The sequence below is a fragment of the Tauraco erythrolophus genome, chromosome 2 (assembly GCF_009769465.1).
Source record: "Tauraco erythrolophus isolate bTauEry1 chromosome 2, bTauEry1.pri, whole genome shotgun sequence".
NCBI lineage: Eukaryota > Metazoa > Chordata > Aves > Musophagiformes > Musophagidae > Tauraco > Tauraco erythrolophus.
This window is the reverse complement of record NC_141466.1, coordinates 128,979,070-128,994,786: the sequence shown is the minus strand read 5'-3', so window position 1 is coordinate 128,994,786 and position 15,717 is coordinate 128,979,070. Positions and strand designations below refer to the sequence as shown.

General features: G+C 38.4%; 1 protein-coding gene across 1 annotated transcript in view; it reads left to right on the top strand.

Moving 5' to 3' along the window:
• The window catches only part of LOC104373590 (protocadherin Fat 4), a 41,269-nt gene that overhangs the window by 13,170 nt on the left and 12,382 nt on the right, over positions 1-15,717 (top strand). The window contains exons 15-30 of the mRNA XM_086626533.1: positions 783-916; positions 1,905-2,849; positions 3,213-3,338; positions 3,475-3,732; positions 4,050-4,148; positions 4,254-4,426; positions 5,411-5,559; positions 6,652-6,959; positions 7,610-7,879; positions 8,742-8,879; positions 9,503-9,719; positions 10,738-10,896; positions 11,355-11,506; positions 12,635-12,803; positions 13,718-13,926; positions 15,328-15,507. Of these exons, the coding sequence (XP_086482659.1) occupies positions 783-916; positions 1,905-2,849; positions 3,213-3,338; positions 3,475-3,732; positions 4,050-4,148; positions 4,254-4,426; positions 5,411-5,559; positions 6,652-6,959; positions 7,610-7,879; positions 8,742-8,879; positions 9,503-9,719; positions 10,738-10,896; positions 11,355-11,506; positions 12,635-12,803; positions 13,718-13,926; positions 15,328-15,507 (3,686 nt within the window). The remainder of the gene's footprint in view (positions 1-782; positions 917-1,904; positions 2,850-3,212; positions 3,339-3,474; positions 3,733-4,049; positions 4,149-4,253; positions 4,427-5,410; positions 5,560-6,651; positions 6,960-7,609; positions 7,880-8,741; positions 8,880-9,502; positions 9,720-10,737; positions 10,897-11,354; positions 11,507-12,634; positions 12,804-13,717; positions 13,927-15,327; positions 15,508-15,717) is intronic.

The following is a 15,717-nucleotide window of genomic DNA, read 5'->3' as shown; positions in this document are numbered from 1 at the left end:
CTGGTGCTGTTATATCAAACCTAAGTTTTCTTTATGAGTATGGGAAGAACATACAAAATAACATACATCTCACACCTTCCTTTAATTATTGACCAGTGTTGCACAGCATAGAATACAGAGATTCAGGCAAAAACTAGGAATTTATAATTCAGTCATCAGTCTGATGAAAGAGAAAGTAAAATGTGATGAGTGACATGATCTGTGTTTGCACATCCGTGTGGGTATCAAAAAAATAAATGGAGATGCCAAAGCCATTTTTGGTACGACCAGCACAAATGTCATTTCTTTAGCCATATTTATTGAGGGTTTCTTTGTTTTAAAAGAGAACTCGGCAAATATTCATGATCTAAATAAGGACAGAGATAAATGTAACCTAGGAATGGTATCCCACTCCTGGTAGCATGAGCATCCAAAGTCTTCTTCAGCCTCTTGATTTTCACCTGATTTGGTCAATATGACTTCTGTCCCTTCAAAGTTATGGCCATGTGGATAAAATGGGTGTTGAGGGGAATACGGTTACCGAAGAGATTCATCAGTCCATCCTGTGCTGTCTGTCTGTGCTAATATTGGTGTATGTATTCAGGTTCATGTATTGTAAATGTAACACCCAACACATGAAACTGATCTTGGTTAGCACCTCTCAACAGTACCATAATAGCAGCAGTAAGGATTAGAGGAAAAAAAACAAAAAAAAATCAGTACCAGTGGAAAAGTATATATATTTTTTTTAAGCAGAAGGTATTTTGTGCATCTGCTGGGAGACTGTTTTCTTTTGCTTGCAGGTGGGACGATTCCAAGAAGTTCATCAGAGCCAGTACAAATCTTTGCAGTTGGAGATTCCAGACCACAGTTTATTCAGAAAACATACAATGTGTCTGTAGAAGAAGAGCTAGCCAGTCCTGTTGAAGTAGCAAGAGTAAGAACAACTTTTTTTTTATCGCTTGTATAGCACATAACAGCTATAAAAAAATCCTGTAATATATGTGCTGTAAATGTCTATATCCCCCGAGTTACGTGCAACTAGAAGTTGTGGTTTATTTTCTGCATGTCAAGCTTCACATACTTTCCATAATGATCCCACCCCTCAAACAAAGCCTATCACCCATGAAGCCTATTCCTACCACTGCAAATCTTTAAATGGCATCTGCTACCACTTAACATTAAAAAGACCAAACAAATAAAAACTAAAAACCCCAAACTCAACAACAACAACAACAAAAAAAAACCTCAAACAAAAATAAACCCCAGAACTGCTTAGAATAGTAAACTTTCATGCTTAGCCCTTTGTCGACTTTGGACATTGTCTAAAGCCTAGAGTGGCCCAAAGGCTAGCACAGGCAATGTTCGTGCATCTGGTGGTGAATAAATGTAAAACCCTATGACATGATGTAGCTAGGAAATGGAGACTTCCCATCAGAGAACTGCCATAAAGGCGTTTCCAAAGGCAGCTCTAGAACTTGCTCCTCATTTTCATCAAAAAACTCACTCAAACAGGCCACCAGAATGCACTGTGATAGCTCCTTCTTAGATGCAGCTCTGAAGACAGAAAGGAGGTCAGATACCAAAGCAGAGAGAAGTTAATGCGTTTTAGTGTTCTGATTTATTGACTTCCTAATTAATTTTTCACTTTTTTTCATACAAAGAAAGGCAGAACCAGAGGTTAAAGTGCAGTCTATTATTTTTATTCTGTATTATATGCATTCACGTTTCTGTATAAGTGATGTTCCAAGGAAAGACAGTCCTCTCTAGCTGTATTTTTATGTATATTGTGGCTGGATTCTTACTTCTTTTAATGAATAAAATGAGTAAAATAAGTTCAGACATAGTTAAAACCATTATTCTTTTTTAGACAGTGGTTTATTGGTTTGAATTCACTTATGGATAATATGCTCTATCTCACACAGGTAGAGTACGAGTCTTTAAATCCCCACGTACCAGTTACGTTTCAAGTACTGACGGAATCTGCTACGTTTGACATCGATGTCAATGGAATCATCTCGACAAAAACCAAACTGGACTATGAATCCCAGAATAATTATATACTAAATATTTCCTTGTCAGATGGAAATGCTACTGACTATGCTACAGTGTTTATCAAAGTTACAGATGTCAACGATAACAGTCCTGTGTTTGATGTAACCAGCACTACCATTACAGTTCTGGAGAACATAACAGCTGGAACTCCTATTACCAATGTGTCAGCTACAGATGCAGATGAGGGCTTTAATGGATTAGTGGTTTATACTCTGAAAGGTGGAGAAGGAAAAATGGATATTGACACCTCAGGATTCATTTTGCTGGAAAAGAAATTGGACAGAGAAACACAAGGCTTCTATAACTTAACAGTGATTGCCAGTGACCAAGGCCAACCCGCGCTGTCTACAGCTCTCGATTTGACCATCATTGTTGACGATGTGAATGACAACCCTCCAGTCTTCTCATCCAGTAGATACGAAGTGAGCGTCCCTGAAGACGAAGTGCTTGGAAGGGCACTGCTGACAGTTTCTGCCACTGATTTGGATGCTGGAGACAATGCTCTCGTGAAGTACAGAATTGTTAGCCAGGAACCTGCAACCTCCTCGCCGGTATTTCTTGTCAATTTGACCACAGGCCAGCTCAGCCTGAGCCAGCAGCTGGATTATGAAACCGTAAAGCAATTTGAAGTAGAAGTGGAGGCATCAGATGAAGGGCAGCCAAGTCTCAGCGCCAAAACGCTTGTTGTTGTGCATGTACTAGATGTCAACGATAACTCACCAGAATTTAGTCAGGCGGCCTATGATATATTTGTGCTTGAAAACCTACAAAAGGGTAGTCCTGTCTACACGTTCAGTGTTACTGACAAGGACGAGGTAGGTACCAAACTAATGTCATCCTGATAAATCAAAATTACATGTTTTTCTTTATTAAACTGCAAAAAAGCATAGTAGCAGATGGGCAGAGGAAGATTTCTTAAATGGTTGACAATAAGAACGTTTTATATCACAAAAACTTTATCTTGCTGTCTATGGAGCCAGCAATAAAACTTCCTTAATTGAGTTAAGACCTGGTACAAAATAGTTTACTGGCTGTATTGGAGAAGGTTATTAAACCTTACAAATCACTTGTACTTCTGTAATGAAAAGTCCTATAGAAATGTCAAGTATTAATAAGTTGGTTTTTTCAACTTAAATATTCATCATTTTAATCTTAAATGAACTACGTTTTCTTTTTAGGCTGGCTTTTCTCAGGGACACTTTATTCATAACAGTACTTTGTTTACTGTGGATATCCCAGGAATACTTTCATTAAGGAATGACACAGAACTGGACAGGGAGACTACATCTGGATTCACTTTACAAGTAAATTTGGGGCCAGACTCTGCAGCTTTGGCTCATTTCTACTTCATTTCCTCAAACCCTTTTTTATATCTTCATCAGATGGTTAAAATGGCAATACAGTCAACTAAAATTCCATTTTTGTTTCTTACTTTGGCAGGTGTGGGCAGTTGATGCTGAAATAGATGGGCTTAATTCAAGTGCCTTGTTCCACATCACTGTTCTGGATGTCAATGATAATAACCCTGAGTTTCAGCTGGAGCCATACAGTTTTGCGATTCTGGAAGCAGATTACACGTTGGATGCTCCTGCTAGAGTTGGACATGTAACTGCTGCTGATTTGGATGAGGGAGAGAACGCACGAATTACTTATTACTTATCAGCTGAGGATGGGGATAATCCATATAGCATCCAGCAGGTAAGGGTCTGGGTTTCCTAAAAACAATATTTCAATGCTGCTTTTCATGAAGTTACTTGACATAGTGAGATAGAACAGGTAAAAAGAGTAGGAGTAACCATACTAGTACACATGAAATCAAAACCTGCATGTGCTCTGTAGTTTGGAAATACATGTCAGTGTCTGAAAACTAAGGTATACTGGTCAGACGTTGCTTGGCATCTGAACTATGCTTGTCCAAAGGAGAAAAGAGGATTTCAATCCCTCATCTCTTTTGAGAGCTCAGTGTACAGTAGTTACCAAAGTGATCTGTGTGTGAACTGTGTTACCTTCTCTAGAATGGAACCATTTTGGTTAACGGCTATGTAGACCGAGAAACTAAAGAGAAGTACGAGCTGCTGTTGGTGGCGTCTGATAACGGAGCACCACAAAGGCAGGTAATAGAGAGGAACGCGTTATTCGTTATTTGCAAATTCCTTTTATTCATAAATTTAAGTGTCTGTGCGTCTTCTGAATCATTATTTTCTCCTGTCACATGCCAGAATTTCACATATGTCAGCATTCAAGTATTAGATGTGAACGATAACCCTCCTCAGTTTACAAAAGCACAATACTCGGCCAGCGTACGTGTAGCAACAGCAAAAGAAGGAGCATCTGTGCTATCCGTGTCTGCTACTGACCTTGATGTTGGGGACAATTCTGTTATTTCATACAGGTACGTATCTGTGAGGTTAATAAGTATCTTTTGTTAAAGAAATGGAAGGGTATTTTTATTTCTCACAAAGTATTTTTATTGGTGATGAGAAGATAAGATACAGATATTTTACAAGTGCTATAATCAATAAGGATTTTTAAACGTAGGAAAAAAGAACAGCCATTACTCTGTGTTTTAGAGCTTATCAAATCATGATTACACCGTAAGAAAGAGAATGCAATCAAACTAATAAACTTAGCAACAAGAACTGGAAGCCAAGATTTGTTTGAATTTCTGAAATTTTGTATAATGTGTTGGAGTTTCTGAGTAGGAAGTAAATGGATCTTCAAGAATGACTGTCTCTTCACATATCTTCTGTTTGCTGGGAGGAGGAGGTCGAGAAATAAGAACTTTCCTATTGCACTATGCATAAAAAAATTAATCAAGGAAGATTTTTGGATGAGCCCTATATCATGGAAAATACCTTGACATGAAAAGCACGTAGATTGAGAAGGACAGATGAATGAGTCAGTATAATGTGGGTATTTAAAAATAGTGTCTTGAAAGAGAATATTTTTAACTATGAGGTCGCTTTCTACCTTAAGCACATTACTTTTTCTTGTGAGCAATCCAGTTATCTGTGAGAGTTTGCAGAACACTAGGAATTAGCAGGTCTGCAGTCTTCACACAAATGTCACCTGGATTTCTTATATTGCTGAATATGCAGCTGAGTGTGTGGTATCTGCTTTCTATTTGTGGGAAGATCGAAGACTTGGGGTATAATAGGAACTGAAGGCATGAATGCTGTCTTTTTTTCCATGATGGAAGACATACTTGGAAATAAGAGCCAATATATTCAGGTTAATGACACAGCAATTAAAACCTATTGCTTAGCCATTCTTTATAAATAGGCAAATAATATCTGTTGAGTGCTTGTTACAGAAGTAACAGTAAGTAGATGGTACTTCCAGTGTCATAAATATGAAAATTATACTGATTTCTCAGCCTCGTGACCCAGTCCGATGATTTCCGTATAAATAACCACACTGGAGACATCACCCTCAGCAGTAACTTGGACCATATCACAGCTGACACAGTTGTTACACTGATAGTTATTGCTGCTGATCACGGAGTTCCTCAGCTTACATCAAATGGTAAATGATGTCTTTTCACCTTTTTTTTTTTTCTTCCCACATAAACATAACCTTTGCAAACATTGAAATTTGAAATTAATCCCCTTGCTGTTGAGTCAAAATGAATCAGGGCTAGAATCCATGTCACATTTCAGCAATGATGAATATTTGCTTTTTACCCTTTGATTTCCTCCCAGCTGATCATATTGACAGAAAGCTTGGTGTAATAATTCTGGTGAGAAATACAACTTTGTATTTCTTGCAGTAGTGCTTATGGTACAACAACGGGCACTTCACAGTAGCTGCCACTTTAAAAAGATCTATTAAAGTAATACTGACAATGTGTATTTCTGTCAGTTTTCCTTTATTTTCTTAGAATCTGAAACGTTTAAACAAGTTAGAAACTGGCAAGTAACCCTCAAACAAGTTTCTACTCTGTCAAAAGAGTTCAGATTGTTCAGTTGCATGGGGTTCTTTTCTGTAACTTTTTCACATATTTTTAAGGGTTAGCTTTGATTTATCATGAACAGGAGGAACAACTGATTTTCTTAAAATAAGATGAGTGGCCACTGCAGAATTTGGACTCATATGGTTTTGTGAATATCCCTTCTCTTTTGTCACAAGGCAATTTAGCACAAGATTTTTAAGGAGTGGAAAACGCTTGCATATCCCATTAACTTCAAATTGGTGGTCCTTGCTCTCTGGTTGTATTTACACAATCCTGCTGTGATCAGTGAAGTGGGGTTAGTCTGGAACACTAATTAGGTATAAAAGGCATCATGTTTTGTGTTACATATTAATTCTTATTACTATTGATTTATTTTTTTTTCTTCTCGTTCCTCTTTCCTACACGCCAGTTTCTACCATTTTCTATTGAAGTTGTGGATGCCCCATCCCTGGAGGTGTTCAAGGCCAGGTTGGATGAGGCTTTGGGCAACCTGGTGTAGTGGACGGTGTCCCTGCCCATGGCAGGGGGGTTGGAACTAGATGATCTTTGAGGTCCCTTCCAACCCTAACCATTCTATGATTCTTCAAAAAATGTAGGGAAATAGAGCACAGGTCATGATTATTTTAGCAGCAACTTCACTATTTCAATTTGTTTTCTTTCATTAGCTTCTGTTATTCTCTACTTGCTGGTAAACGACACCCGCTTGGGGCTGGCGTTCGATAGCTCCAGCTATGAGTTCAGCGTTGAAGAAGAAGAACCAGCTGGGACTGCTGTGGGCTCTGTGAATGCTCTGGCTGGAAGCGTGGCTGTACAAGTGGTGTACTCTCTGAAATCTCACGTTGACAAGTTCTCCGTTGGCGACCAAGGAGACATTGTGACTCTCGCCAGGCTAGATCGAGAAGACGACGACCTATACAGCATCATTGTAGAAGCTGTTGATTCTGTGGTGCCACCCAATACCGCTGTTGCTTTGGTACAGTATACTGCATTTTAAAATATTTTTTTTAAAAGGAATATGAAATATTTTTAAAAATATATAAAAAAGTCAATTAATATCCGGATATCTGTCATCTGTTAACCAAGCATGTGGATTTTGAGAGCCTTTTATTTAATTTCCCTTCTTTTTCTGAGGAGATATTACTGTCTTGAAATGTTGCCAGCTTCACAAGTGGCATCACTTCCTGAGGGTTCCTCTGTGAACAACCCATAACCAGAGAAACTGATAAACATTGAAACTGCTTCTGTGCATAGTTCTGTCAAATGCATGAGGCAGATGAGCCTAAAAGCCCCAGTTTCTTAATCCTGCTCATCTCTTCCAGTTAGAGTATATATTACCTCACTTGTGGCAGTTGAGAATAAAAAATAAATGCTGAGATGCTGTAGTTGTGAAAATGCTCAGATGCCGAAAAATGCTGATGTTGTTATGCATCCCTTTGTATTTTGTGGGGTGGTTTGGTTTGGTTGGTTGGTTTTTTTGTTAGTTGTTTGTTGGTTTTTTTTTTCCTATAGGCTTCCACAGGCTAAAATGAATCAAAGTTCTCCTTTGCATACTGTTTCTACAGCTCAAATATGTCTTTTTTTTTTTCCCTTGTCTCTTTTTTTTTTTTTTTTTTTTAAATACAGGTAACTGTGAGAGTTAATGACATCAATGACAATCGTCCAGTTTTCTCAACATATATTCAAACTAAACTATCAGTTCCTGAGAATGTAACTAGTCTATACTTGGGTGTATATTCTGCTACTGATCTGGATACAGGAGTTAATGCACTTATAAGCTACTCTCTGCAAGATGATTTTGCTGGAATCTTCCATATTAACAGTTCTACTGGCGAGCTGATAACACAAAAATCCTTAGACAGAGAGACGATGGACAGTTATGAACTGGAAATAATAGTAAGTTGACAAATTTGATGCACGCTCACAAAATTCTCAACATAAAAAAGAGAAAATGCTAAGTAATCACAAGAAAAACACTTAATTTTGCTGAATTCCATTAGAATTCATTAATGAATTTCGACTCCTTGTTATGTTTTGCACCCACAGCTTTGTCTTTTGCTGGGTAAATTAATATTAGTGAAGGGCCCATGAACATCAGATCTTAAAGGTCATAGTCACGTGGCAGCTTACTGTGAAATCTGCAAAACGTTCCTGAGTCTGTTTTAGACTGCGCAGCTGTCGTGCTGCTGTGTTGCTTTTACTGCTTTGCCAGTCTATATTGTTTGTCTCTAACCAAGTAATTTAACAGGTCAAGGAACTTGTGAAACATATTCAGGACAGCAAGGAAACATACTAAAAATCAAACAGTGTCTTCTGAAAACTTTAGAATTAATAAAAGTAGCCACTTTTTAAGACTAACTGAAAATTGTGCATATGTACCTGTAGATGAAAACTTTTCTATGGCGAATGTTAGTGCAATGTAAAACTGACTGTGAACTTGTCACCTTTATACCATAGTTTTACGCTGATTAGTGATCATCACCTGATCACACGACACATTTGCTCTGGATCCAGGCTTGAGTATTTGATTAATTGTTCATGAAACGAGGCAGAGCATGCGATGTGGTGAGGGTACCAGCTGCAGGAAGACATGCAACACCTAATCAAGTACAGGGTTAGAGCCATGTCACTGGGCAATAACTGGTCCAGGGGAAGTCTTCCGAGACAAAGTTTCTCAATTTTTGGAGCAAAATGGAACTGGTAAAAAAAGGTTGTGTCAATGTAGTGCTGCGTTCAATGATAAGTCTTTTCTTCACAGGCCACTGATTCTGGCAAACCGCCGCAATCCGCAAGCTTGGTTGTAAGCATCACTGTAGAAGACGTGAATGACAACCCACCAGTGTTCCCCCAGACATCGTACTCCGTGACTGTAAAAGAGAACGAGCCTCCACACGTGGTATGTGGCATCAAGAATAAATAGGATGTTCTGCAGTTGTTTTCTTTATGTAAACTTGGAAGCCGCAGTAATCTGTGATGACTCTGTGTTGGTGAACATACTTTTTTACTTTGTGGAGCATAAAACCACACAGCATGTTCATTGTGTGTGACAGTGGAGTGCCTATCCCGCCGACTCTTCCTAAAGCGCTCTCTGTGCCGCTCTTCCTTTCCCTCCTATTCCCAGCAGTGATGCCACACTGCATGGATCTAGTTTTCACAGGATGTATGGGCAGCATGTTTTAAAGATGCTGTAGGTGTTGTGCATATATCCAGCATTGCCCTGTTCCTAAGGTTTTCTGTCTTCTCCCAGTATATCCGTTTCTGGCTCCATATCTGCCTTGCAGAGGTGAACTAATGGTTTACAGGAATCACAGGAAGAGGTATCACCTAAGAAACTGGAACATGTTACCAGCCTTGCTATATGCTGTGTCAGTATTCTAGCAATACAATTAATAGCCATATGAGTAATTCAGTCAGTAAACACTATACAGTTAAATACCAGTCTTGTGTGTATGTTTTGTCACTCTCTTGATTCTGCTCTAAACATGTTGTGTTTTGTTGGTTTTTTTTTTCCTCATTTAGATTTTGAGTGTAGCAGCCACAGATAAAGATATTGGGTACAATGCCATCATTCATTACACCATAATTGGAGAGACGACTTCTTTTCTTGTTGGAGAACTTTCTGGAAATATTACAACTCTTCAACCTCTGGACTATGAAAGCCGTTCCCAGTATACGTTTAGTCTGAAAGCTTTCAATCCTGGAGAGCCGGATCTCCAGGACACAGCAAACATCACAGGTACCTCTAGTTTATCACAGACAACTTAGTTTCTTTTCCATTAGGGAATATTTCAGCATGTGTAATTATGAGGCATAAAGATATCCTTCAGTAGTAATACAGTCTGCTAAAGTAAATTATCAGAAATGATGATGTGACCTTTTGACAAAAGCCAGATGAAATTTTTCTCAAAAAATGTTTGGCTTGTCCAAAGTGAAGATTTTTCACGCAAACTGACGTTACTTACTTCAATATATTCACAATTTTTTCTAGTGGCGTTTTTTGAGTACCTATTGATATTTTGATTGAAAAGTTTTCCAAAAACATAATTCAGTTCTTTTTTTGCTTGTTTACAGAAAGCCTGCTTCTCGAGTGGTAAAAAAAAAAAAAAAAAATGTTGACAATGATTTTTAGTGCTGTTAAAATAACAGCACTTGATTGCTGTTGGTTTTTTTTCGGGGGGGGGGGGGGGGGTGTGTGTGTGTGAAATAAATCTCTCTTTCTCAACACAACGTAAAAGATTTCTGTGAAGTTGGTATATCCTGTTTTTTGGCCAGCCCTAGTTCTGATCAGTATGACTGGCAGTGTTGGTCCCGTTACTTGTGTGTTATTTATGTCACTGCATGGCCAGCTTCACCAGCTGTGGGCCATGGCCCTCTTGTGCCGGGTCACGTACAAATATAAAAGTGAGCAATCCTGCCTCACCATGCTTGCAATCTAAGCTAAAGACTAGAGTTACCAGATGAATATGGACACAGAAGGGAGCCCAGCAAAACAATAAGCTGATATTACTCATGACAGACAGTAGTGACAGCATGCTGGCAGAAGTGCAGCCGTTGTGGGAAACTATTGCTCGAGTAGTAAATAATTAAATCCACAAAGGCAAGCGTTTTAAAGTACAGAAAGCAACATTGCCATCTGGTTTAAATTGAAAAAGCTCCAATAGAGCTGTGCTGGTTCATATTAGCTGAAGAAATAGCTTGTAACCATTTAGGTGAGACTCATGTTACACTCAGACATATGGACCTTCTTTTCCTAGTTACTGTGGAAGATGTTAATGAAGAAGGACCCGTATTTGAGAAGCCCTCATACTACCAGATCCTTCTAGACAATTCTACAGCTGGCACACTGGTAGTAGACATCAATGCAAGTGATGAAAGCAAGGGTTATGATGAAGGCATTTTCTACAATATTTCAGGTATGTTAGAAAAAAAATCATATGAGTGTTTATTACTGGGGTACTTGCATACTGCCAAACTAAACTGCTTGACAGAAAAATGAGACATCGTGGTCGTAAATTGAAGTGGTAGGTTCTGACTGGATATAAGGGGGGAAAAAGTCCTCTATGAGCATAACTGGGACAGGTTGCCTATCCTTGGAGCTTTTCAGCACCTTATGGATCAAACTCTTGAGCAACTGTCTCTGAATTAATTCATGACTCTGCTTTGAGTGAGAGGTTGGACCAGAGACTTCACAAGGGCCCTTCCAACCCAAATGATTCTGTGATGCAGATGCAGAATCAAGAAAGATCAGGTGTCTTGCTCCAATACAGATTAAGATTTCAACATGTGTCTCTTAAATCCTGGGCATATAATTCAGTTGCTTGTCTCTGCTGACTCCGTTGAACATCTCCAACGCTTGTTTTTGTCTCTTCAGATGGAAACTCAGATGGCCTCTTTAGTCTTTCCAGTACCACAGGAGAACTCATTTTAACAAGAGACTTATCTGAACAGACTGTTCCCCTGCATTATTCCTTGGTGGTCACTGCTACGGATTCAGGTCTGCCGCCTCTTTCAACTTCTGTAAAGGTACTAAAATTTTTACTTTAGTCTCTACTTGTGCAGTTTATTCCCCAGCTTGGCTTTTTTTTTTTCTACACTGAATGTAACTACACCAGGAAATGGTTATTAGTGAGTCAAAACTATGCAAAACAGGAATCAGAATGTCAGAGTCCTGCTTCCATTTCAGGAACAGGATACAAGATGATAACGTTTATGCTGCCGTAGCAATTGCTGACACACCGCACATCTTTGTTTTGATTATTCCATTTCAGAAAAGAAAGACAGAAGCTTTAGACTGTGAGTAAGATTAGAGGAGTGGAGACTTCTGTGCAAGGTCAAAGAATGGGAAAGTAACAGGGGATGCAACAGAAGTGTGTGACAGAATAAACAGGAGAGAGCAAATACGGTGTTCCTGTTTATTTGCCTATAATACAAGACAAAAAATAAATTCTAAATTGAAGACTGAGAAATGTAGATATGATAAAAGGAATATTTTTTTGCACTGTGCTTATAACTGGCTGGTGATCTTTTGACACTAAATATCACAGCTTATCAGAATTTAAAAAAAAGTACTAGAAATGCATATGGGTAAAGACATGTAGAAAATGGTATTCAACAGAATCTTAAATTGTAGACTTAGAGCCATCGTTCTTCAGAGCATTGGGCAGCAGCTGTATTGTATCATTTAGAAATAAATTATCTTTATTCTTGTGAAGCAGTAGGCGTTATTTATTTACTGCCTGTCACCATTTTTCATATATAGAGTCAGGTATAATTATTTTAAAATACTGTTCTTATAAGCTTCTGCTCTGGTCATACATTCTCCCGTGGAAGAATTTGTTGCAAATACAGACCGGTACCTCTTTCCGAGAGCTGTTTAACTAGGTGAGTCATTTGAAACGTGTCGTACGCGATGAACTGGAATCACTCTCTGGATTTGGGAAAGCATACAGGTGAACCTAAACCGATGAGGTTACTGGCATTTTTCACTACCCTTCACTGCCTTCGAGACACTAAGGTGTCAAACTCAGCTCCCAGCAATCATGAGCTTTTTCTTACTGACGAAGTTCTGGACTTCTGCTGTTTCATACCTCAACAGAAAAATCTGCTAAACCTGAAAACCTAACCCCTGTCGTCATTTCCTTTTCTCTGCAGGTGTCCATAACGATAGCTTCCATCAACACTTCTTTCCCAGTGTTCTCTGAAGCAGCCTATCAGCCTGCCCCTCTGAGTGAGAAGACGCTGCCAGATACATTTGTTGTAGAGATCAGTGTGTTGTATAAGGTCTCTGTGCTATACAGTATTGTCTCTGGAGACACAAATGGTAAGCTCTCTGTGAAAAACAAGGAAGAGGGTGTGTTAAACAACCAGCACTGCAGAGCGCTTGGCTTTTAGATTGTTTGTTCTCCCTCTCCTTTTGCTTGCATCTGTCTTACAGCCGTTAATACTGGCTATGTATCAACCAGATGTACAAATTCGATATGGATCAGGTGTGGGCACATGATTGAGTTTCTGTCTGATTAGCTAGAGCCACCTGATACAGCGCTGGCTGCACCAGCTGCATGCTTTTTTGTGTCTGCTACAAGGAAGATCCAGTGGTACCTGATCAGGCATAAAGTTACAGTGACTGGAGAAAGACGACCTAATTCAGCATAAAGACTGCTGGTAGAAAAACTAACTCAGCAACACTGGCTTAACAAATATGAATGCATAGAGTAGGTTTACATGGAATCAACTCGATCAGTGCTTTATCACGTGTCTTTTTTTTACTAAACTGATTTTACTAAGCTAATTTATCATTGAACATAGTCACTCTGTTTCTTTTTTGTAAAGTGTTTTGTACAAAGTTGTGTTCTCCTTGAATTTATTTGCAGAATTCCACGTCGTCAGTAAGAACAGGACTTCATAGGAAATAAAATAATTTCTGGCTGAAACAGGGACAAATAATCTCTGGCTGTTTCAGAGGAAGGTGAAGACCTTCTGACTGGAGCATAGTGGAGTGAACTTCTCCCCTTTGGCTCCCATATGACTTTCTGAATTATTTGATTTTGTTAATTACAGCCCTGGATACATCTGATGTTGCCATAAATCCTTGTTGAATTTTATTTTGTTCTTTGAAGAATACTATATAACATATGATATTAATATACATAATGTATAGTCTGCATTAAAGAGTTCATCTCTTCAGTTTTAGCTAATAAAATAATAAACAGAATAATTTCTGCTTTTTTAAAATAGAGTATTTCATTATTGATTCATCCACTGGTATCGTAAGAACAAGAAAGAATTTGCAAGTGGAAGATTTTCCAGTCATTTTCAATGTGCGAGCAACAGATACATCTGATGCCAGCATATTTAATGAAGTTTCTGTAAATGTAGAAGTTATTGATGAAAATGATTTCCCTCCAGTTTTCCCATCCTCTCTACTAGAAGCAACATTGGAAGAGGTAAGAAAATGTCACCTAAACTGAAAATAAATCCTCATAATAATAGTAAAAAATTCTTTTGGTGCGTATACAAGTTCTGGCACTGGGCAGATTTTCCATTCTGTCTGCCATATGGTGTTTTAAGGTTTATTTCAAGCTGAAAATCCCAATACTCAAAGAGAGTGGTCTAGAAATGTGGACATGCTGAAGGAAAAGTGAATCTTTTACTACTAAGGGGCTCCACAAAGAAAAACCAGCCATTCTATTTTGAGTATTTGTACACAGAGAATATTCATGTGCATTCAAAATGTAGTGGATGTACTGGGCACCTCGTAGGCTCTCACTCAACCTTTTGTAAAGGAGCTTCGTACAGAGAAGTAGCAGGCAGAATTCTCTAATTTAGCAACACATCTCCTCTTGCTCATGTACAATCTGTTGTGGTTCTTCCTGACACTACGTAATCAGTGGCAGAAAAAGCAAGCCAGATTTCCGTCTGTGGCTGTCATGTTATGATAGCCTGCAAAAGAAGCTACAGCTTCTAATCATGCAAAAGCATCTAGATCAACGTTTCACTCTTCAATTTTCAAACAACGCTTTTCACACTTTAATCTGCTAGCTACTTTTTTAAATAGAAGCACATTGATAATCTTTGTATTTTATACAGCACGTACCTTGCCTTTGAGATTCCCAGCTGATTCACACACATTCCCTTTAACAGCCACGACTGATTTAAAATCTAGTCCGTTTCTAACATTGAGCTAAATATAGATTTAATTATTACGCCTATTTTTCATGTTCCCAGTTAGCTTAATGGAGAAGAGTTAGAATCACATTTCCCAACCTTAAAAATTGATTTCCACGTGAAATATTTACACAGTAGGAATTGCTGGATGCCCTATTGGATCAAATAACATCAGATCAGGTCTCAAATGGCTGTGCAAGTGAAACACTGGTATTTACTGTCAATCTTAATGCAAATAACATTATTTTTTTTTAAAAGGAAGAAATAAATTATTTATTTTAAAAAGAATAATTATTAGCCAAATGGTGTTCAGAAAGAAACATAATTTTGAAGTTGAGAACATCCATTGAGTTTCATAGCAGAGACTGTTAAACACCAATCATTCCTCTACAGCAAGTCAGGTGCTTGAGGTTAACATGTGACCTGTTTGAAATCATGGAGATTTTTCTGCCTGAAGATTGCTGCTGTAGGCAGAGACACGGAGGAGGAAACAGTTCTTTTCTGTAAATTAGAGAAAACAAGAGATTCTCTTACTGTGCTGAACACGTCGTACGATTTTGGTTTTAAAATGTCTATACTACCATCGCTGTATGCAGTGTCTGTTACTTCCCCCTTTGGCATAACTCAAGAAATGGCAGCTAACCAGAGTCTGACAGCCTCAATCTGTTCTTTCTTCACAGAATTTATCTGCTACTCAGATTGTCCAGCTGCAAGCTCATGATAATGATACAGGTAGAAATGGTTTCCTAACATATGGCATTCTCAGTGGAGATGAACTAAAATTCAGCATAGATGAAGCAACTGGGATTCTTTATTCCACTGTTGCCTTTGATTATGAAGAGGAACCTACAGAGTATCAGGTTTGCTTTAGATTTCTTAAGTATTTCATTATTCAGAACTCTTCATCTTTCCCTTGGATGACAGGTGACGCTTTTATTTTTGTTTAGCTTGATGTTGCTTGAACGTTTTATGCATTGTTTCAGAATAAGTTCATCTCAAGATGTGATGCATTATTAAAGCAAGACACTGCCTTGTAGGCTATAATGAAATTCAAGCAAGGCTCATTGTTC